General features: G+C 36.9%; 1 protein-coding gene across 18 annotated transcripts in view; it reads left to right on the top strand.

The window, feature by feature from the left end:
• MLIP (muscular LMNA interacting protein) overlaps positions 1-17,838 on the top strand; it is a 312,602-nt gene extending 294,764 nt beyond the window's left edge. For all 18 annotated transcript variants that reach the window (XM_053603333.1, XM_053603332.1, XM_053603343.1 and 15 more), the window contains one exon: positions 17,515-17,838. In XM_053603333.1, coding sequence (XP_053459308.1) covers positions 17,515-17,520 — 6 coding nt within the window. In that variant the 3' untranslated portion in view covers positions 17,521-17,838. The remainder of the gene's footprint in view (positions 1-17,514) is intronic.
• The last annotated feature ends 7,215 nt before the right edge of the window (positions 17,839-25,053 follow it).

The following is a 25,053-nucleotide window of genomic DNA, read 5'->3' as shown; positions in this document are numbered from 1 at the left end:
TATGAATTGGGCAGTGATGAACATTCTAGTGTAAATGTCCTTATGGTAAAATGATTTTTTTTCGTCTGGGTAGATATTTAGTAATGGGATTGCAGGATCAAATGGAAGTTTACTTTTAGGTTTTTGCGCGTTCCTCATACTTCTTTCCATAGAGGGTGTATGAGTTTGCAATCCTGCCAGCAGTGTGAGAGTGTTCTCTTCTCTTCACTTCCACGCGCTGGGATTTTGGGATGTGGGCTATTCTCACTGGGGTTAAGTGGTATCTCAGGGTGGTTTTGATTTGCATTTCTCTGACAATTAGAGATAATGAGCGTTTTTCTTGTGTTTGTTGGCTATTCATCTATCTTCTTCAGAGAAGATTCTGTTCATGTTTCTTGCCCACTTATGAATGGGATTGTTTGCTTTTTTCCTGTTGATTAGTTCGTGTTCTCTGTAGATTCTAGTTATCAGCCCTTTGTCAAATTCATAGCATGCAAATATTTTCTCCCATTCTGAAGGTTTTCTGTATGCTTCAGTTGTTATACCCTTACCTGTGCAGAAGCTTTTGGTTTGATCATGTCCCATTCATTTATTTTTGGTGTTGCTACAGTTGCCCTTGGCAACTGGGGTCTCCTTTATAAAATATTTTCCCAGGCCAATCTTATGAAGAGTTTTTTTTTTATACTTTCTTCTAGAATTTTTGCCATTTCATGTCTTAAATTCAATTTTTTATCCAGTGAGATTCAATTTTCCTAAGTGGTAAGAAGTGCTAGTCGAGTTTCAGTCTTCTACATGTTCTCCCAGTGCTCTTTATTAAATAGAGGTCCTTTTCCCCAGTGCATGCTTTTGTCTGGTTTATTGAAGAGCAGGTGGCAATACGTGGCTGGCTTTATCTCCAGGTTCCCTATTTCACTCCATAGATATATATCTTTATTTTTGTGGCAATACCACGTTGTTTTTCTCACTGTAGACTTACAAAATAACCTGAAGTCTGGTAATGTCATGACCTAATATTTGTTTTTATTTCTTTTAATTGCATTGGCTATTTTGTTTTTTCCATGGTTCAGTATAAAATGAAATACTATTTTCTCAAGTTCTTCAAAGCATGACATTGGGGATTGCTATAAATCTGTAGATTGCTTTGAGTAGTATGGATATTTTAACAATGTTGATTCCTCCCAGCCATGAACATGGTATATTGTTCTATCTGTCAACGTCTTTTGCTGTTTCTTTTCTCAGGGTTTCACAGTTCTCTCTATAAAGATCCTTCATATCCTTTGTTAGGTATATTCCCAGCTATTTCATTTTCTTTAAAGCTACTGTGAAGAGTATTGTGTCTTTGATTTGATGCTCAGCTTGACTGTTATTGGAGTGTATGAAGTCTATTGATTTGTGGACATTGATTTTGTATCCAGTCAGGTTAACTATATTCCTTGATCACTTCCAGGAGCCTTGTGGTTGAGGCCCTGGGGTTTTCTAAGTATGAGATAATATCATCAGCGAGGACCCCTTTGTTTCTATTTCTATACCCTGGATATCCTTCTTTTGTAGGGGGAAGGAAAGGGGTTAGGGAAGGAGGGAGGGGGATTGGTAAGCTCTCACCTAAGATGCATGATACAAGGTTATACAGCACACCTCCTGGGTGAAGGGCTCAATTACAACTTGAACTTTATCTAACAAACACAAACATGTAGCCTAATCATTTGTATACTCATATTAATCTGAATTTTTTAAAAAAGCAAAATGAAACAAAAAATGTTAACAAAACCATGCTTTGGTTATTTCCATTTTCAAGAGACAAGGTCTTACTCTGTCACCCAGAGTGGGGTGCCATGGTGGGAACAACAGCTTACTGCAGCCTCATACTCCTGGGATCGAGGGATCTTCCCACCTCAGCCTCCAAGTAGCTGGGAAGACAAGTGAATGCCACCAAGCCCAGCTACCCTGTTTCCCCGAAAATAAGACATCCTCTGAAAATAAGACCTACTTACAGGAAAGATAAGATGTCCCCTGAAAATAAGACCTAGCACATCTTTGGGAGCACACCTTATTTTCAGGGAAACAGGGTATCATGCTTTGTTTGTAAAGAATATGACTCACTGACCCAGTCAGTATTGGTCAGAAGCATCTGACAGTGAAATAAGCAAATCCTTGCTCTCTTTTGGTTGGACAGTGGCACTAGAATTCCCCTTGTGTGTTGCATTTAACTATAAACCAACTCCTATGCCAAGTGTCTGTCTTTGTGATTTTCTCTTTGGAGACTCACATGTGAAATCACTGTTGTCTTCTTTCCCTAGAGCAGTATTTTTCAACCTTTTTTACCTCAAAGCACACTTGAACCTGTAGTTAAACTTCCACAGCACACTAAAATTATGTTGATCAAAGAAAAGAGTAAAAAACAGAATATACTTACTGTGCTTTGACCTTCTTTAGAAAATAATTTAATTATAGTGTTAAGACATTTATATTCTCCATTTACTAAGTTTCACATGTACCCTTGTAAAAAGCAGTGTGATGAAAACGTGTCAAACGGTCTATAAAATCAGTGTATGGTGCCCCATGATGGCATTAATGTACACAGGTATGATTTAATAATTAAAAAAAAGAAAATAATTTAATTAATGATCTTTAAAAATTTTCTCAGTACACTTATAATCTTCTCACGACACACCAGTGTGCTGTGACACCCTGGTTGAAAATCACTGCTCTAGAGGGTCAATGGGTGTCCCATAATCCATATGGTGTGTTTGTGGGGTTGGAGTAGCAGTACCACATGTTTCAGTCCATTGGAGGATGACTGCTTGGATAATAGAGCACCTCCCCATCCTCACCAAGTGCATTTTGGATATGCCATGTAGCTTACATATATATTTTTTTTTATTAAATCATAGCTGTGTACATTGATATAATCATGGGGCATCATTCACTAGCTTTACAAACCATTTACCAAGTTTCACATATACCCTTGTAAGATGCACCGCTGGTGTAATCCCACCAATCCCCTTCCCTCTACCCATCCTTTCCCCCTTCCCCCATTCTTAGGTTGTAACTGGGTTATAGCTTTCATGTGAAAACCCTAAATTAGTTTCATAGTAGGGCTGAGTACATTGGGTACTTTTTCTTCCATTCCTGAGATACTTTACTAAGAAGAATATGTTCCAGCTCCATCCATATAAACATGAAAGAGGTAAAGTCTCCATCTTTCTTTAAGGCTGCATAATATTCCATAGTTTACATATACCACAATTTATTAATCCATTTGTGGATCGATGGGCACTTGGGCTTCTTCCATGACTTAGCAATTATGAATTGAGCTGCAATAAACATTCTGGTACAAATATCTTTGTTATGATGTGCTTTTTGGTCTTCTGGGTATATGCCCAGTAGAGGGATTACAGGATTGAATGGCAGATCTATTTTTAGATCTCTAAGTGTTCTCCATATCTCTTTCCAAAAGGAATGTATTAATTAGCATTCTCACCAGCAGTGCAAAAGTGTTCCCTTTTCTCCACATCTGTGCGAACATCTCTGGTCTTGGGATTTTGTGATATAGGCTAGTCTCACTGGAGTTAGATGTATCTCAAAGTAGTTTTGATTTGCATTTCTCTGATGATTAAAGATAATGAGCACTTTTTCATATGTCTGAAGGCCGCATGCCTGTCTTCTTCAGAGAAGTTTCTCTTCAAGTCCCTTGCCCAGCCTGCGATGGGATCCCTTGTTCTATTTTTGCTTATGCGTTTGAGTTCTCTGTGGATTCTGGTTATTAAACCTTTGTCAGAGACATAACCTGCAAATACCTTCTCTCATTCTGAGGGCTGTTTGTTTGCTTTACTTACTGTGTTCTTGGCTGTGCAGAAGCTTTTTAGTTTGATTAAGTCCCAGTAGTGTATTATTGAAGCTGCTTCAATTTCCCGGGGGGTCCTCCTCATAAAATACTCACCCAGACTGATTTCTTCAATGGTTTTCCCTGCACTCACCTCTAGTATTCTTTTTTTTTTTTTTTATTAAATCATAGCTGTGTACATTGATATGATCATGGGGCATCATTCACTAGCTTTACAGACCATTTACCAAGTTTCACATATACCCTTGTAAGATGCACCGCTGGTGTAATCCCACCAATCCCCTTCCCTCTACCCCCCTCCCTCCTCTCCCTTTCCCCCTTCCCCCTATTCTTAGGTTGTAACTGGGTTACAGCTTTCATGTGAAAACCCTAAATTAGTTTCATAGTAGGGCTGAGTACATTGGGTACTTTTTCTTCCATTCCTGAGATACTTTACTAAGAAGAATATGTTCCAGCTCCATCCATATAAACATGAAAGAGGTAAAGTCTCCATCTTTCTTTAAGGCTGCATAATATTCCATGGTGTACATATACCACAATTTATTAATCCATTTGTGGATCGATGGGCACTTGGGCTTCTTCCATGACTTAGCAATTATGAATTGAGCTGCAATAAACATTCTGGTACAAATATCTTTGTTATGATGTGCTTTTTGGTCTTCTGGGTTTATGCCCAGTAGAGGGATTACAGGATTGAATGGCAGATCTATTTTTAGATCTCTAAGTGTTCTCCATATCTCTTTCCAAAAGGAATGTATTAATTTGCATTCCCACCAGCAGTGCAAAAGTATTCCCTTTTCTCCACATCCGCACCAATATCTCTGGTCTTGGGATTTTGTGGTATAGGCTAGTCTCATTGGAGTTAGATGGTATCTCAAAGTAGTTTTGATTTGCATTTCTCTGATGATTAAAGATGATGAGCACTTTTTCATATGTCTGAAGGCCGCGTGCCTGTCTTCTTCAAAGAAGTTTCTCTTCAAATCCCTTGCCCAGCCTGCGATGGGATCCCTTGTTCTATTCTTGCTAATGCGTTTGAGTTCTCTGTGGATCCTGGTTATTAAACCTTTGTCAGAGACATAACCTGCAAATATCTTCTCCCATTCTGAGGACTGTTTGCTTGCTTTACTTACTGTGTTCTTGGCTGTGCAGAAGCTTTTTAGTTTGATCAGGTCCCAGTAGTGTATTTTTGAAGCTGCTTCAATTGCCCGGGGTCCTCCTCATAGAATACTCGCCCAGCCCGATTTCGTCAAGGGTTTTCCCTGCACTCTCCTCTAGTATTTTTATAGTTTCATGTCTTAAGTTTAAATCTTTGATCCAGTGAGAGTCTATCTCAGTTAATGGTGAAAGGTGTGGGTCCACTTTCAGTCTTCTACAGGTTGCCAGCCAGTTAACCCAGCACCATTTGTTAAATAGGGAATCTTTTCCCCACTGAATGTTTTTAATTGGCGTGTCAAAGATTAAATAATGGTAAGTAGCTGGATTCATCCCTTGGTTCTCTATTCTGTTCCAGACATCTACTTCTCTGTTTTTGTGCCAATACCATGCTGTTTTGATCACTATTGATTTGTAGTATAGTCTGAGATCTGGTAGAGTAATTCCTCCTGCTTTGTTTTTATTTCTGAGTAATGTCTTGGCTATTCAAGGTTTTTTCTGATTCCATATAAAATGAAGTATTGTTTTTTCAAGATCTTTAAAGTATGACAGTGGAGCTTTAATATGGATTGCATTGAAATTATATATTGCTTTGTGCAGTATGGACATTTTAACAGTGTTGCTTCTTCCCAGCCATGAGCATGGTATGTTTTTCCATTTGTTAATATTTTCAGCTATTTCTTTTCTTAGCGTTTCATAGTTCTCTTTATAGAGATCTTTCACATCCTTTGTTAGATAAATTCCCAAATATTTCATCTTCTTTGGCACTACTGTGAATGGGATAGAGTCCTTAACTGTTTTTCCAACTTGACTATTGTTGGTATATATAAAGGCTACCGATTAATGAATGTTGATTTTGTAACCTGAGATGCTGCTGTATTTCTTGATCACTTCTAAGAGTTTTGTAGTAGAGTCTCTAGTGTTTTCCAGATATACTATCATATCATCTGTGAAGAGTGAAAGTTTGATCTCTTCTGACCTTATATGGATACCCTTGATCGCCTTTTCTTCCCTAATTGCGGTGGCTAAAACTTCCATTACAATGTTAAAAAGCAGTGGAGACAATGGGCAGCCTTGTCTGGTTCCTGATCTGAGTGGAAATGATTCCAATTTAACTCCATTCAATATGATATTGACTGTGGGTTTGCTGTACATGGTCTCTATCAGTTTAAGAAATGTCCCTTCTATACCGATTTTCTTAAGTGTTCTGATCATGAAGGGATGCTGGATATTATCAAAAGCTTTTTCTGCATCAATTGAGAGAATCATATGGTCTTTGTTTTTTAATTTGTTTATGTGCTGGATTACATTTATAGATTTACGTATATTGAACCAGCCTTGAGACCCTGGGATAAAACCGACTTGGTCATGATGTATAATTTGTTTGATGTGTTGCTGGATTCTGTTTGTTAGGATCTTGTTGAATATTTTTGCATCTATATTCATTAGTGATATCGGTCTATAATTTTCTTTTCTTGTTGGGTCTTTTCCTGGTTTGGGGATCAAGGTGATGTTTGCTTCATAGAACGTGTTAGGGAGTCTTCCTTCTTATTCTACCTTTTGGAACAGGTTGAATAATATAGGTACTAATTCCTCTTTAAAAGTTTGGTAGAATTCAGACATGAAACCATCTGGTCCCGGGCTTTTCTTTTTAGGGAAGTTTTGTATGGTTGATGCTATTTCTGAACTTGATATGGGCCTGTTCAACATTTCCACTTGATTCTTGGAAGGTGACGTGCCTCCAAGTATCGGTCAATTTCCTTCAGATTTTCATATTTCTGAGAATACAGTTTCTTATAATATTCATTAAGGATTTCTTGGATTTCTGAGGATTCTGTTGTTATTTCATCTTTGTCATTTCTGATTTATGAGATTAGAGATTTTACTCTTTTTTTCCTGGTTAGATTAGCCAAAGGTTTATCTGTTTTATTGACCTTTTCAAAAAACCAGCTTTTGGATTTAGTGATCTGTTGTATTATTCTTTTGTTTTCAATTTCATTTAGTTCTGCTCTAATTTGGGTTATTTCTTTTCTTCTACTGGGTTTGGGGTTGGAATGTTCTTCCTTTTCCAGTTGCTTGAGATGTCCCATTAACTTGGTAACTTCCTCTCTTTCCGTTCTCTTGGAAGGCTTGCAGTGCTATAAATTTCCCTTTTAGAACTGCCTTTGCGGTGTCCCAGAGGTTCTGATAGTTCGTGTCTTCATTGTTGTTTTGTTCCAAAAAATTGGCAATTTCTTTTTTAATCTCATCTCTGACCCAGCTATCATTCAGCATAAGGTTATTTAACTTTCATGTTTTTGTATGAGTATGTAGATTCCTGTTGTTACTCAGTTCAAGTTTTATTCCATGGTGGTCCAAGAAGATGCATGGAATAATTTCTATTCCTTTAAATTTACTGAGGTTAGGCTTGTGACCTAAGATGTGATCGATTTTGGAGTAAGTTCCATGGGCTGATGAGAAGTATGTGTATTCAGTTTTGTTGGGATGAAATGTTCTGTAGATGTCTGCTAAATCCAAATGTTGGATGGTTAGGTTTAAATCTAAGATTTCTTTGCTCAGCTTCTTGTTGGAGGATCGATCCAACACTGACAAAAGAATGTTGAAATCTCTGACTATTATGGAGCTGGAGGAAATCAAGTTGCTCATGTCTATTAGAGTTTCTCTTATAAATTGAGGTGCATTCTGGTTGGGTGCATAGATATTAATAATTGAGATCTCATCATATTGAGTATTACCCTTAACAAATATGAAGTGACCATTCTTGTCCTTCCTTACTTTTGTTGGTTGAAAGCCTATTGTATCTGCAAATAAAATTGCAACACCTGCTTTTTTCTGATTACCATTTGCCTGAAATATGGATGACCATCCTTTCACTCTGAGTCTGCATTTGTCTTTTAAGATGTAACTCTTGTATGCAACAAATATCTGGCCTGAGTTTTTGTATCCAGTCAGCTAACATATGCCTCTTTAGAGGACAGTTTAAGCTGTTCACATTAATGGAGAATATTGGTAAGTCTGGTGAAGTTTTGGGTATAGAGTTTTTCAAAAGTCCAGTGGCCATTTTTAATCCTTTCGCCAGTGTGGAAATTGGAGTTTGATCCGAAGTTTCTGAGTGAGTTTACTTTTGGTATAGGATTGGGTTGGTCATTATGGAGGATAGGTCTGAGAATATCCTGAAGAGCTGGTTTGGTTATGGCAAATTTCTTCAACATATGAATGTCACTGAAGTATTTAATTTCTCCATCATAAATGAAACTCAGTTTAGCTGATTACAAGATCCGGGGTTGAAAGTTATTTTGCTTTAGGATATTAAAAGTCGGTGACCACCCTCTTCTGGCTTGAAAAGTTTCTGCAGAGAGATCTGCAGTCATTCTAATATTCTTCCCTTTGTACGTAATGGTTTTCTTTCTCCTGGCTGCTTTGAGGATTTTCTTCTTCATATTAACTTTAGTGAAGTTAATTATGATATGCCTGGGGGATGTCTTATTGGGGTTGAGTGGTGCTGGCATTCTGAAGCTGTCCACTATTTGAATTTCAGAATCTCTAGGCATGTCTGGAAATTTTTCTTTCATAATTTCATACAGAAGGGCCTGTGTGCCCAGCGAGGCCTGTTCATCTGTTTCTGGAACTCCAATGATTCGCATATTTGCCTTCTTCGAATTATCCCAGAGTTCTCGGAGAGAATGATCCAGTTTTGCTCTCCATTTCCCTTCCTCTTTGAGAGTTTGGGAGTGTTCAAAGGCTTTATCTTCAATGTCAGAAATCCTTTCTTCTGCTTGCTCCATTATGTTGCTGAGTGATTCTACTGTATTTTTCATATCTTTGAGGTCTGCAAATTCTTGCTTCAGTGTGTCTAAGTCTTTGGTGGTTTTGTCTTTAAATTCGTTAAATTCTTGAGACAACTTTTGAATTTCTCCTCGAATTCCTAATTCTACTTTGTTAATCTTGTCTGCAATCCAAATTCTGAATTCTCTTTCTGATATCTCAGCCAGTTGTTTATGAATAGGATCTTCAATTACATTTGCCATATCTTTCCTTGGGAGGGTTGATCTATTCTGGTTATTCATGTTACCAGAGTTTTTCCTCTGATTCCGCCCCATGGTTGTTTTATTCCCTTTGATTTTTTCCCCTGGAGCTCCGTGTTGAGGGCCTGTACAGTGTTGTGGCCTGAGAAACTGGGGCCATGTCTGGTGTGGTGGGGATAAGTGGTTCTGTCTTGTTTTCAGCTGGTTTCTGTTCTACTCTAGTGAAACATATACTCTGGATTGAAGTCTCAGCTGTGGAGAAATATCAGCTATTAAGTCACCCCTCCCCCCACCAGCAAACAATTGGAAAAGAAAAGCCATGTAGCTTATAGTCAGAAGCATACCAGCTCAATCATGGACTCTACATTTCATGTAAATGTTGACCAACTTTCATGTTTTGAGCTAATAAATGGAAAAATAAATGAAAACAAACCCCTCTTATTTTTATGAATGCTATACTGTGGAGACAAAGAAAAAAATGCTGTAATTCTGTAAAGAAATATTCCCTCTCTGGTTTAATTCTGTTCTCATCAAAAGCAAGAATAATTTTTTTTCTACATCCTCTCAGGTAAAATGGAAAATGAGATGAAAAAGTACTTTTTTTAAAAAAAATCTATCTTTAAGAAGGGAAATGAATGAGCTCATACATCCATTTTAGATGCCCTCATGAATGAAGCATACTCAATATTGCTGCCTCCGAGCATAACTTACAAGATAAGAAGGAACAAAAAAATTCAAATAAAATCTTAATTTCATTTTCCCAGGGACATTTCCCACAATTTAGGACATATTATCACTATTCATAAACAGATATTCCTATTCTGCAAATTTTAAAACCTCTATCACACAAGATAGATGTGGCATTCTGCTATAGCATTGGTCATTAAAATATAAAGGTGTATTGTGAATAGGTGTGTATTTATATCCCTCACTATACCTCTGATTACTTTTTATGACACATTTTTACGAATAGGATCATTGAGTCTGTGAGTGTGGGCATACGAAGACTTTTGACACATCCATCCAGCTAAATTGCTGTCCTGAGAAATTATAGCAATTGACCCTATCGAGAGTATATTATAATGCCTGTCTGTGTGCGCTCTTGTCAGGACTGATCATTATTATAATTATCAAGTTATTGAGAAGTTACTGTATGTTAGAAAGAGTGCTATATTACCTACATTTTTATTCATTTTACAGGTGAGGAAACTAGGAATAAGGGGAATTAGTCTATTGCCTAAAGTGACGTAGCTAGGAAGCGTCTGTATAAAGATCGACTTCAGTTCTGCCTGCCTGGAGCCTGTGAGCACTTAAGCACTCTAGCTAATTTCTAAATTAATCTAAATTAAGATGGCCACTTTAGATAAAGATATTTATCTAAATTTGTATCTATACTATCCAAATGTTTGTCTCTTTTAAAATGATATTTTAATTTTTTTTGCCAGTTGAAAAGGGGAAGTAATTTTTGCATTAATTTGCACATTAAAAGTTCTGTATTTCTTTTCTTAAATTTATTTTTATCTATTTTGTTTTTGTATTATCTTATTTATTATATTATGCATTTATCCACTGAAATGGTGACATTTTTCTTATTATATATTTTTTATATATTAAAACCTTTTTATATATTAAAACCTTTTTATACATTAAAGATATTAACTCTTTGCCAAATGTCTCAGCTCTGAAAGGGCTGAAAATATGATGGTGGCAAATTGTATAATAGTGAAAAATTGTACACGCACACATGGCCAAAAGTAGAAGAAAGATTAAATAAATTTGAACATTTCAGATGAACGTAAAAAAATATCAATCAAATGTCTTTCTTTCTAACAGCAATTTTGGTGCAAGTTCACATTGCTTACATCTACAAATAAGTTTTTCTACACAATAAAATCAAATCAAATCAATTGTTTATTTGAATACCAAAAGCATCCAGTTCAGATAATAATTAAGAATTTCTGAATGTTAGGTAATGTGAAAGACTTTCTGTTGCTGAAGAGAACAGAGTGGGTGGAGCATCTGTATTTTTTTACACCCATTATCACAACCTTGGAGACAAACTTAGAATTAAGTTAGCAGATAAGATTGCCAAAAAAATAATATTGACTCAGTTTTGCAATATATGGACAATGTCATAAAAGAAAATAAGACTTTGAAGTTTAACATCTGTGAGAGACAGTGTTAATATTAAAATAAATATAAATAATTAAGCAAAAGGCCATTTTTCCCAGTATTTTATTTCTTGGTAATATTGGCACATTTTGGAAAAATTTAACAACTTTTTACAACACCTTATGGTATGTGGTTGTACTGTAATATTGACCCATGTATTTTTTCCCAAACCCTTTCTGTTATTTATTTGCCCATATAAGTTCAAACAAGAAAAATATCTGTTTTTATAAAGTAATTCTGTTCTTCTATCGGGCTTAAAAAGCAAACCATTCCAGTTACAAACCCAATGCAAATAAAGAATTATGAAAGAGCCCTTGATTAGATCTCAGAATTTTACCCCTGGTTTTTCTTTCAATTACTAAAGGTAGTGGTCTGTTTTGCTTATTACCAGACACTCATTTCTTGAATCCAATCATGCTATTTGTAGATACATTTTTAACAATTAATTGAGCAATTTATTTAAATACACACAGACCCCAGATTTATCTGATTTGATATACCTATCATTTTTCTAACTTATGATTTCTAATGTTCATTTAAAAGAAAAGAACTCAGAATAACAATTCCACTTATTATCTAGCTCAGTGGTGCAATGCTGTCTGAACATTAGAATCACCCATAGTGACTTTTAAAACATATCAATAGCAAGGCTCTACTCCAGACAAATTAAATCCAGACTCTCTGGAGGTGGGTGAGATTTTAAAATTTCCCCCAGGTGATTTAAATGTGTACCAAGAGTTGAGATTCCCAAATTATAGCTCCTTCATTGGCAAGTTAATAAAGCCAATCAAATCTGTTATTTAACTTTGAAAACGAAAAAGAGCAAGTAAAAACAAGAGGCTTGTAAAATAAGGTGTGGTAAACTCTCACCTGTTGAGAACAATGTAAGGTATTTGGCACACCTCCTTGGGTGAAGGGCTCACCCACAACTTAGACTTTACCGAACAAATACAAACAATGTAGCCTACTCACATGTACCCTTACATTAATCTGAAATAAAAAATAAACTAAAAAAGAAAAAAAATGTTTTGTTTCATTGAATATTCTTAATTACTAAAAATTTTGGTGACACATTCCTGTCCAATAGCATAAAGAAATAATACATGCTTTAACTATGGTAGATTAATTTTGAGAGATCTGTTCTATTTTGAGAATCACTGTAATTTTCTTAGTAGAACCTAATGCTTTATTTATGTTTTCCTGGACATACTACACAAAGTTTAGAAACTGCTCAGGCTGGGGTTGGAATAGTATTTGATATGCGTATGCACGTACCAGCTGAGTCTGGGGAATTAGTTCCAAATTCCAAATAATGTTTTATTTGTACTTTATATAACACTCAAGATACTTGGTCACTGGTGAGCCCTCATATAAGCAGAAGAGATCCCTAAATAATCTATTTGTCTAATGCATCATCTGACTGATCAATTTACCAGTGATAGCACTTTCATAGATTTTCACGTTAACACAATGATTTTCACTGTTCACACCAAGGCAGTAATCTCCAAGTAGGTGAGTATTAACACCACCCAGGAGAGCATACTCCCTGCTTGAGATAGATGATTTCGGAGTTGAGCTACTCAGGAGAAAATTAAATTCTAGTTGAAACAGTTATTCCTGCTGTATTTATCAGGTCTTATGAGTTCAGCAACTCTTTTTTTTCTGCAATGATTCTAAAACCCACTTCCCTTTCTGTAGGCTTCATTGTGAAAGCCATGTTGGGAACAAGATATAAGCAGATCTGCTACTCTTTGCAACACTTGCTACAGGCTATATTTTATTTTCACTTTGAGGGTTAGTTGGTTTATAAGAATAGGATTAGATGTATTTGATTCTGACCTTTCAGATTCAGTTGTTATTAACACAACTTGGGAACTAATCATTCACTAGCTGACCATGAAACACACACTAAGCAAATTCTTCTTCTGTTTTCTTATTCCTTCTCTTTGCAGATTTTTGATAAACATGTAAGGGTTGGCAAGATAACAATTCACCCACCAAGGTGATGATAACTGATTTGCCACTTTGGTGGCATGTAAGCTTTTTGTGTTCATTTTATTTTGAATTTCAGAACCTCTACAGGTATCTATGACTGTAGTCTTATAAATCAAGCATCCCATTCCTCTATGTTTATTCACCAGATGAGAATATAGAAAAGAGAAAATAAGTAACTTGTTCATGGAAGCTACTCTCATTTTCTGGCTTGAATCAAGGGTAAAAATAAAATTATCAAGAGGAATTGGCCCTTTCTATTCCCTTCAGACACTTTCCCAAAAATATTATTTCTCAAAATCAAGCCTTGATGAATCTGCAAGTGCTGAGAGTTCAAGGTTGTAATCTCAGACAAGAACTTGGAAACTGGATTGCTATTATCTGCTGATTAAAGGAAGATTTGTAGGCTTTGGTAGACAACTGGCTACAGGAACAGGGTATACTTGTCTTATAAAAATGAAGACACCTCATACTGGCTCCTGAATGGATGGTCACTTTGCCCAGGAACTCAGGTGGATAAAGAAATAACAAAAGGAAAGATACTCCTACCCCCAGATCTGGCAGCAATGAACCCATCAAAATAAATGACTTTCCTGTGTTGTAAGCCCCTATCCTGTTTTGAGGAAATACAATTAAAAATACCTTTTTGCCAACTCAGAAGTCTTCTTTCACAAAGGTAATAGTGAAAGAAAAGCTCTTTTTCCCCACTGTTTAATTAATATTTCTTATTGAATAAGCATTAAAACAGAATGTGATGGATATCATAGGCAAACTGGCTAAGAGACTGCAAAGAGAGGGGAAAAAACTCTTTACCTTTTCCATAGCCAAGGAGGTACACCCATTATGTGTATGTTCTTGAGATAAACAATAATTTAATTTGTCCTCAAGTAAGAAAACTTGACAGCACCATTTATTACACGTAGTTAATCCCAAATTCACCCAGACTTTGAGGTGAGCATCCGTATCTGCTACACACAAAGGAAAAATAAACTTCTCATTATTTAGTGCCAGAGGTAGTTTTACAGCGTGGAGCCAGCCAAGTATCAACTGAAGTTAGGGTCTTCCCCTCCCTGGAAACCAGGAGGTAGCGAAGTGGTCTTTCTTTGTGCCCAAGTCCTTGAAAAGGACTTTACTGGGTCTGACAAAAAGCTCACCTTGTTTCCAAAGGGATTTAACTGTATTTCAAAGACAGGAGGATGTACTCACAATTACTAGTTTTCTAAAGCAAATGCTGTAAGAAAAATAAGGGGAAGGGAAACTTTCCTCTTAACCTTTATTCAGTAGGGAGAATTAAGCCTCTTATTTTTAATTACCATTCATTCTTAAAGTTGGTGGGCAAATATCAGAACTAAAATTTGAGAGAGTGCGACTCTGAAGCAGCCAATAAAAAGAAAGAGGTCACATTTGTTTTCTTTTCTACGAGCTCAGTTAAATCTATGATAAGAGAGTTGGGAGTATCACAATGTGGGTGTCTTCCCTTTAAAGGTGCTCAATAGATTATAGGTGTTTTGCATTGTAATGAGTTACGTTAAAGCTGAGCAGAAGTCTGGAGCTAAAAGGCCTTACAGCTCCTCGGTGTGATGGCTTAGGAGACTATTTTTAGTTTTCCCAGAGAAACAGATTGGGGTTAATAATTATTTGGAAATCAGGGCATAGATATGATATGGTTTTAACCCTAGATTCAAGGTGATATTCTCCAGAGTCCTTTATACCTGCATTCTTTATCATGGTATGTTTATAGGGAAACTTAATTACTGAACATTTTATAGCTTCTGGTTTATGCATAAGAGATTCTGATATCAGATCTTCTGCTTTTGTACTAAAGTTAATAGTTACATAAAGGTGCAAATCTTTCAGAAAGGCCAAGACGGGTGAATTGCCTGAGCTCACAGGTTTGAGACTCGCCTGAGCCAGAGTGAGACCTCATCTCTAAAATTAGCTGGGCGTTAAAAAAATAAATATGCAGCATTTAATAATGTTATGGTATACATTTTCTGGAAATGTTTTTTTGTTCTGGATACATGAAGTCCGGGTTTTATATTTATAAGAAATGTATGTAGATCATTTTGCATTCATCATTATGCAGGAAAGAGTTTGCATCTTTGGTTTTGTACTAAAAGGGAATGAAAAACCAATTTACCCAGCACATTCTTTAAAAAAAACAACAACTGTCTGTAACACTGGATTACAGTTTCTTTTCGCAAGACTACATCACTCATTATCCATGATTGAATCTGACTCTGTTCAAAATTAAGATTTTCAAAGTCTCTTAAATTCTTTCTTTTATTTTCTTATATCTAAAGTAAGTGTATTATTAATTGGCAAAATGATAAAACGCAAAGCCTTTACTGCCCGTGTGCTAGTCTGAAAGGAGGATTTATTTATTTATAATCCTTGTGTGTCTTAAATGATCAGCTCTGCTCTGCCCAGTTGGTTAGCTCTTTACCTATGTACTGAGATTGGCGAAGCAAAGTGAAAGCTTCATAAAATGTCTAAAATGATGGCTCTGTCTGTCAGAGCATAATACATCATTTCCAACCAGCTGCTAAATGGTTGTGCCAAACATTACTTTGATCTGCCGGTGGGTTCCAGAAGAGCTGCGAAAATGTGCTGAGGTTTGCCAGCATAATGCCAGGGCATCAACTACCTCCTCCTCTTCAACCTGATTTCATGATTTATCTAATTATAACATTTTATATTTGAAAGGGAACTTAGAGGGCACTTAGCCCAATGTTTTTATTTCATGGTATAATCCTATCTACAGCGTGTATCCTTCTATATCTTTTGTTTAAACTTCTCTGGTGACAGGTGACTATCTCACCAAGGAGACTCAATACATGTTTTAGCGTGACTGAGGTAAACTGGTGATGATTACACTAACAACAAAAACAGGGAGAAAACATGGAGTAAACGGGGGTTTAATTTGGAGCACTGTGGCCTTGGGTGTGACACTTAATCATTTTGAGCCTCAGTTTCGGTTTTTGTTAAATCAAGCTATTATGGTGAAAAATATAATATACATAAAGTGCTTAGAATATAAGATACATGATACTCAACAAGTGTTAGTCAAATGATGATTTATTTAAATTCTTGTAATTTTTACTAGTAAATGTCAGTACTTTCAGGGAAATCAAATTAATGATGGTTTTTATTTGTTAGAAAAACTAAGGAAGAGATGTAATTGAGTCGTTTTCTCCTTTCAATTGAAAGCCTCAGGGAATTCCAGATGATGAAAGCTATAGTTCATTTCTCATTTTATGAACATTGGATTTTTAGGGCCATGACAAATCGGGGTAGTAATGAAGCTAGCCCCTTGTTTTAGTGTATTTTTTTTTGTTTCTTCCTTCTAGTCTACCAAATACACTTTCTCCTAATAATGCAGAATGTTCCATGTGTCACTGTCCCACTCAGCTTCTTGGCTGGGCCATGCCCTTTTCACGTCGGAGCCAACTTGAAGCTACAGCTCTCTCAGACCCTTGCTTATTCACCCCACAGTCTGGCCCAGGCCAAAGCAGAGAGAGTTAGGGAATAACAACTGATCTTTATCCTCCGCCAGCCATATTGGAATGTTCCCTTGCCAGCCATGAGTTCACACCTGGAAATGAAAAGTTCTGGTCATTTCCTCCATTGGTGTCATTCTATCACATTATTCCATCAGAGTCATGTATAAGAAATAAATTTCTCATCTTGCTCCCTCTCTTTTGTATAACCTGTCTTCACAGTGGCTAACACCCACCAACCACTCTTATCTGTTCCAGACAGTCGAACCCTATTACATAGAAACACACTGAGATTGAATGGATAAAGAAATGATTGGAATCACTCTCCTATCACATAGCAACTTTGTAAACTCGAGTGAATCAATATATGAAGAAAAACAAGAGATTCTTTGTAGTCTGTCTTTTGCGATGCTTCACTTTGCAAAAGCTGTGACTTAATCAAATCCCTTTTCATTTTGCCTTCTTGTTTTAGATGCCCCATTGCTAAAATAAAGGTAAAGTGGCCACAAAGTCAATGAAGGGTGAAGGGTGTGCCTGGGATATAGCCGTGCTGTTCCTTAAGGTTGCACAAGCCCCTCAAAATTATTTTGACTCCTTGTAGGTGAGCAAACTGCTCAGCTGAGCTCTCAAGAGATTAGAATCTGCTGTGAAGTTATAGCTGCAGGTGTTATTATGCCACTCATAATGCAAAACGAAAGCAGCTACTGAGGGGGAGAACTCCAGACTTTCCCTATTATGGCATTAACCACTTTTTATATAAGGTGTTCTGCTCAAATATTAATGTATAATTTTCAGGCTTTTTTTCCCTGAATTTATTCATCTCAACCTACTATTTTCTTTTATTTTGCAGCAATGAAGTTGGAGTAGAAGCTGAAAACAGGCTGCTGAAGTTTTATGGAATGCTGGTGCTAACCACTTGCTAGATTGAACTTTTTTTTTTTTTTTCAGAATGAGCGCTCCCTTTACGAACTGCAATGCAGCAGCAGAACTAAAGTAAAGTTTGCTGCAGACATAGAGCATTGCAGTCCTCCCCTCACACCCAGCATAGGAGAGATTTACTAACCACTTCTCACACCACCGTTCAAGCCTTTAATGCCTTCTATTCCGCTGACAGCAATACTAATGTGCCCCTGTATTTGGCAACCCAATAAAGGAGAATAATGGGTAAACAGAAGAACGGCTGTGACTAGTTTTCAATAGTTTTATTTAATGCATACATTACTAGCTAAATCTAGTTTTATTTCCCTTTTGCTTCACTTTTTTACATGTTAAAAAAAAACACAACACCTTAAAAGAGTACTTTTAGGGGACACTAATACTCAGATTCATGGGGGAGATCGCGGACATGAGAAAGTTGGCGTTTCTTCTACTACGTGCTGCCTTTCTGTGCTGCTGGGGCAGACTGTGCCCAGCACAGCAGGTCAGGACCAGCATCGTGACCCCGGAGTGTCTCGGATCCCACTTTCTCTCTGCCTCCGCCACGTGATTCTAGTGAAGGTTACTCCAGAATTGGTTTGTTCCTATAATCTCAGAGGAACAGAGATGACAGAAGCCACACCGTGCTGACAGTCCTGGGAGCCCCTGGAGGCATGCCCTGAGGCTGCCACCTTGGCCAAGTTCACACTGCTTCCCTGGTGACCTCCACATCAATCCGTCCTGGCCTTCTGTACATGGTTTCCTTCTGCTGCCCATCTGAGGAGCCCAGGACAACACGCAGTAAGGAAGGACCCAGGGCAGTTCTGGACAGTGGGACTCTTGATGGCAAAGGACCTTTAGAAAGGCTGATTTCCTCACCCCTCAGTGCAGCCCATGATCTCCTGGAGCCAGTTCTAAGCCACAGCTCCTCAATTCACTGTTTTATCACCCCAATATCAGGGCAAATCAGGGTGAGCTGGCTACAGGAGAACAACTGGGCTTCCTTATTCTCCAACAGCTATTTCAGAATGTTCTGTTATCAGGCATCAGTTGGCAATAGGAAATTCAAAGTTTTCATCACCTCCGCCATTGGTTTTAGAGGAGTGAAGGAACTTCTATAAGTCTCTCTACTCATCTCTACTCCCCCAAACACACAAAAACACTTCCCCACCAACCTGCTAAGTTATGTGAGACCTCCCTTTAGAGGACTAATAATGATCTCCAACATGCACTGAGCTCTGGTCAGGAGCCAGGAACCTCAGCAAGTGCTTTATGTGAACTGAATTTAACCTTCACAATGAGCCTGGGCGGTAAGAAATATTATCCACATTTTAGGTTTGTGAGAATAGGTTCCTCCAGATGGTAAAACTAACCTAGTAAGTTGTAGAGGCAGAATTCGAATCTGGGTAATCAGATTCTAAGATCAAGCCATTTATTGGATAATTGTTCCAGTTGGTCATTCATATATCTGAGGCCTCAGGAGTGAAAGGTTGACTTGATTACACTCCCCAGCTCATGGAAGATTGCTATCCTAAGTTAGGGCGAGCTCCTCTTGGGCATACTTGATTGGCGATTGATTATCATTTATAATAGTTTCTATCTTCCCTTCTCCTGCAATAGGCATACGTTCTTTTGTGTTTAATGTATATCTTTTGCTCATGTATGTTTTGAAGATATACATTGTTTGGTCTGCATATATATCTAATGAAAATAAATGATATTGCTTATATTTTGTTTCCTTTTGTCTTACTTAGCTCTACATTTTCAATCTCCATACACATTGCTCTGTACATGTCTAGAGGATTACTTCCTCACGGCTGGCTGGTGGGAGCACACCATATTTTACCTACTTACCAACTTGGGCTTGGTCTCTCAGGTTGCCTTTTCTCCCTATCCCACCAACTTGCAATGCCATCCTCATGTGTGTCCCCTTGTGGACCTCTGTAAAAATTCTGCTGGAATATATACCCAGGACTAGAATTGTTTAATACTGAAGTGTGTATGTACCTAACTTGCTTACATCCTTCCAGGTTGCTCTCTAGAAATGGGTATATGCATTTTTATTCCCACCAACAATACATTATAGCTCTTATACTCACATCCCTGAGGCCCTCTCCAATTTCGAAGGTCCAAGCTTTGAAATATTAGGCTACCCCATTTCTGAAGGCAACTTTTAAAATGGGAAGATGCTTTAAACTTGGTGTCCTATTCATACTAATGAATGAACTATTTTTCAATACTAGTTTTATTTAATGCATACATTACTAGCTAAATCTAGTTTTATTTCCCTTTCACAATCTGAAAGAATTTTATACCCTCTAACTCATGAAAATTGTCAGCCAAGTATTGTTTTTATGTTTCAACCTATTGTAAATAACAAAAACAGACTCTCTGAAAGAAGAAAATATTTATTGGAGAATAGGGCATTGCGATGGGAATACATATCTCATAGTAAATTGTGTGCATTTTCAGAAAGGGAAAGGAATGCAAAGATTTTTCAAGGGAAAAAAATGAGAAGGATTACATAGTTGTTTTGAAATTATTGTCTTCCTCGGCTACAAATATCAATAAGAAGGATGACACCGGTTCAAGGTTGGACAAGCAGTTGTTGGGCATAGGTCCTTACAGAAGCATTTTTTTTACATGAAATTCTGATGGCCTTCACACAAAGTTGTGTGTTTTGGAGAATCGTTTGTAATTGTTTTTGTTATCAAGCACATAGGCATGAGAACTCTCTTGGTCTTCCACAGCTTGTCAGGTATTTTTGTTTTGTTTTGTTTTTTAGTTTCTTTCTTTTTTACCTTAGTGATTCCATTTTGATTCTGACAACTTTCACATGTTGGTGAAAGACTTGAGCCTGAAGTGTTACTTGACTGTAGTCACCAAATTAGTGAATGATAAACCCAGCACAAGCTCTTTTGATTCTCCTACTTTGTCATTTCTATAAAAACAGGCTGCATCTGAACATGATGGTCTAATTAATGTGTTCAGTTTATTAGCAAAGATCAGAGACCTAAAAGCATGAACATAGGAGGGACCAGCACTGGTTGTAGGGAGAACGTGGAGAGCTGGCTGCTTTTCTGGATAGTGGGTAGAGCATTCAGTGCTGTAAGGAGGTTGAGAGCACAGTGTATGTTTCTGAGGAGGAAGGAGAAGGGAAGAGATGGTATAGAATAGATAGACATTGAGGCTGCATTTTTATTTGGGTTTCCCCAGAAGCCAAATCTAAGACAGGGGTTTAGTGTAAGTAGCTTATTTGAGAGGTTATCACCTGAAACACTCATGAGAAAGTGAAGAAGCAAGCTATGGAAGGGAAGGATCTGATGAAGAATTCACTGGGCGGTGCCTGTTGCTCAACGGAGTAGGGCACCAGCCCCATGTGCCGGAGGTTGAGGGTTCAAACCAAGCCCCGGCCCAAAACTGTAAAAAAAAAAAAAAGAATTCATTATCATGCCAGTTGCTGTAACAGACAACTGAAGCTTGTTTCCACCAAGGAATTCAAAGACGCAGGTTGAACAGTTTCAAGTTAATTCAGTTTAGAAGAATGACAACTGGGGTAGTTATCCTACCGTTCACCTTTACATAGTTGTGACTCCCCTCTCTGTAAGGCTTTTTATGTCTGTTCTTTTGTTTGTTGGTGTTTGTTTTTGTTTTGTGACTTTTCATTATGCATCTCCAATGAGACCCTTTATTTTCCTATGAAATTTTAATTTGGGGAAAATGGGAAGTCTGTTGAATATGGCTCTTTCTAGTCTCTGAAGTAAAGTGCAGGGATCGCTAATTGAAAGCTTAAGTAGCAAGAGCATATTTTCCAAATTTTATCTATTGGGCAAGCAGAAAATTCTATCAGGACCAGGAACAAAAATCCTTCTTTAACTAGATTGCTGTGGATATCCACATTTTAAATTTAAAACTTTTTCTAGTTCCATACAAAATGCAGGATCCTTTTTCCCAATTCTTGAAAGTACGATGTTGGTATTTTAATAGGGAAGGCATTGAATAGATAGATTGCTTTGGGAAGTACAGACATTTTAATAATGTTGATTCTTCCTAGCCATGAGCATGGTATGTTCTTCCATTTGTTAATGTCCTCTGCTATTTCCTTTCTCAGGGTTTCATAATTTTCTTTATAGAGGTCCTTCACTTCTTTTGTTAGGTATATTCCTAGGTATTTCATTTTCTTTGAAACTATGGTGAAGGGAGTTGTGTCCTTAATTAGCTTCACTAAACATAATTAGTGTTGGCATATACAAAGGCTACTGACTTGTGGACATTGATTTTATATCCTGAGATGTTACTGTATTTTTTGATGACTTCCAGGGGTCTTGCGGTTGAATCTTTGGGATTCTCTAACTATAAGATCATATCATCAGCAAAGCGGGAGAGTTTGACCTCCTCTGCTCCCATTTGGATGCCCTTTATTTCCTTGTCTTGCCTAATTGTATTGACTAGAATATCCAGCACTATGTTGAAAAGTAATGGCGACAGAGAACAACCTTGTCTGGTTCCAGTTCTAAGTGGAAAAGCTTTCAGTTTAGCTCCATTCAGTAAGGTATTAGCTGTGGGTTTGTCAGAGACAGCTTTGATCAGTTTAAGAAATATGCCACTTACACCTATACTCTTCAGTGTTCTAATTAGAAAAGAATGCCGGCTTTTATCAAATCCTTTTTCTGCATCTATTGAGAGGATCATATGGTCTTTGTTTTTGCTTCTGTTGATATGATAGATAATGTTTATGGACTTGTGTATAGTAAACCAGCCTTGCATCCCTGGGATAAAACCTACTTGATCATGATGTATGGCTTTTTTTTTTTTTTTTATTAAATCATAGCTGTGTACATTGATATGATCATGGGGCATCATACACTAGCTTCACAGACTGTTTGACACACTTTTATCACACTGGTTAACATAGCCTTCCTGGCATTCTCTCAGTTACTGTGCCAAGACACTTACATTCCACATTTACCAAGTGTATGACTATTTTGATATAGGTAAAGCAGTTCTTAATAATAAGAATAAAGCTGGGGGCATCAGCATACCAAATTTTAGGCTGTACTACAAGGGCATAGTGGTCAAGACAGCATGGTACTGGCACAAAAATAGAGACATAGACATTTGGAATCGAATAGAAAACCAGGAAATGAAAGTCACAACCTACAACCACCTAATCTTCAATAAACCAAACAAGAACATACCTTGGGGGGAAAACCTCCCTATTCAATAAATGGTGCTGGGAGAACTGGATATCCACATGCAAAAAACTGAAACTGGATCCTCACCTGTCTCCACTCACAAAAATTGATTCAAGATGGATAAAGGACTTAAATTTAAGACATGAAACAATAAAAATCCTCAGAGAAAGCTAGGAATAACACTGGAAGATATCAACCTGGGGAAAGGCTTTATGAAGAAGACTGCCATGGCAATTGCAACAACAACAAAAATAAACAAATGGGATTTAATTAAACTGAAAAGCTTCTGTACAGCTAAGGAGACAACCAAAGCAAATAGACAACCTACATAGTGGGAAAGGATATTTGCATATTTTGAATCAGACAAAAGCTTAAAAGAACTTAAATTAATCCACATGAAAAAAGCCAACAATTCCATATATAAATGGGGAAGAGAGATGAACAGAACCTTTTCTCAAGAAGACAGATGAATGGCTAACAAACATATGAAAAAATGCTCATCATCCTTAATTATTAGAGAAACGCAAATCAAAAACACCCTGAGATACCATCTAACCCCAGCGAGAATGGCCCACATCACAAAATCTCAAAACTGCAGATGCTGGCATGGATGTGGAGAGAAGGGAACACTTTTATACTGCTGGTGGGACTGCAAACTAGTACAACCTTTTTGGAAGGAAGTATGGAGAGACCTCAAAGCACTCAAGCTAGACCTCCCATTTGATCCTGCAATGCCTTTACTGGGCATCTATCCAGAAGGAAAAAAAAAAAAAACCTTTTAGCATAAGGACACATGCACTAGATTATTTATCTCAGCTCTATTTACAATTGACAAAATGTGGAAACAGCCAATGCCCCCCAACCCAGGAATGGATTAACAAGCTGTGGTACATGTATACCATGGAATACTACTCAGCCATTAAAATAATGGAGACTCTACAGCCTTTGTATTAACCTGGATGGAAGTGGAACACATTATTCTCAGTAAAGCATCACAAGAATGGAGAAGCATGAATCCTATGTATTCAATTTTGATATAAGGACAATTAATGACAATGACACAGTGGGGGTGGGGAAAGGGAAGAGCAGAGAGAGAGAGAAGGAGGGGAGTGGGGGAAAGGAAGGGTAGAGAGAGGGAAGGAGGGAAGGGGGTAGGGTCCCGATGTGTGACACATCTTGTACCCTCAATGAATCCCCAACAATAAAAAAAAAGAAATCAATTGTGTGAGAGGTTAACTTGGTTTGTAAAAAGAAAAGGTTGCTTTGCTTAAAGCAAACCCAGAGGCCTTAGAATAATCAACTAGTAATTAGAAAATATTTCTAAATTTGTTTAAAATATATATATTACATTATAGAGACCTTTCACTCCTGTGGTATGTTGTAAAATTAAATATTATATTCCTCTCATATGTAGAATGTATTTTTCTGAATTTATTTGACATAATACTTTTTTCATTTTACACTTTAATAAACACACGTTAATTTCTTCTTATAAAGGGTTTCTAATGGATTCGTTCAGCATTACTTAATGACCTGAGCTCAAATTTTTCTTGACCGAAAACTCTGCAATAAATTCAAAAAAAGCGAAAACTATGCATCAGGTAGAGAAAGCTTCATAAATAATAAAAAAAGAAAGAAAAAATTTCCCAGTGGGCTACAGATAGAGACTCAAGAATATTTGAACAGAATATGTAAAATAAAAACAGTAGAAGACTCAATGTAAAAACAAATTCTGTGCAATATTTAGCCAGGAGCCTATTCTGTGAAAGTGCTTATAGAGAGGCAAAGGTTCAGATAATAAAGTGAATCGGATGAGAAAATATTTCTCAAAAGTTTTAGAAGCCTTTTCAAAAGGCAGTAGAAATTCCAGAGATTTTTGCCAACTGAATTTTTGGATCACAGTATGTCTTTTTCTTTCTTTCTTTTTTTATTTAAATCAATATTAGTTAGATAAGAATAGCAGAAATTATATAAAAATTAAAGTTAGCAGCTTACATCTTTTTTATGGTGAACAGATAAAGTTTAGGTAAAACCTTTTACTTAAGTCATTTAAGATTGAGAAAGAAGTAGATTTTGAAAAATATGTGATAGGCCATACTCTGAATTTTCTTAAATTTTTCCTTAGTTATAAATGCATTAGGTAGGTTCAAAAGAATTTGGAAAAGTATACCACCAAGCGCCCAAACTTCTGTCAATTATTATATTCTAAGTTAGGAATTCTAGAAGAAAATTCTCTTTTTCAATATTTATTTTGCACTAAACTAATAACATAAAAACGT

This window comes from Nycticebus coucang, chromosome 9 (assembly GCF_027406575.1).
Source record: "Nycticebus coucang isolate mNycCou1 chromosome 9, mNycCou1.pri, whole genome shotgun sequence".
In the NCBI taxonomy this organism is placed as follows: domain Eukaryota; kingdom Metazoa; phylum Chordata; class Mammalia; order Primates; family Lorisidae; genus Nycticebus; species Nycticebus coucang.
The sequence above is the reverse complement of the archived record's forward strand: the minus strand, read 5'-3'. Positions and strand labels throughout refer to the sequence as shown.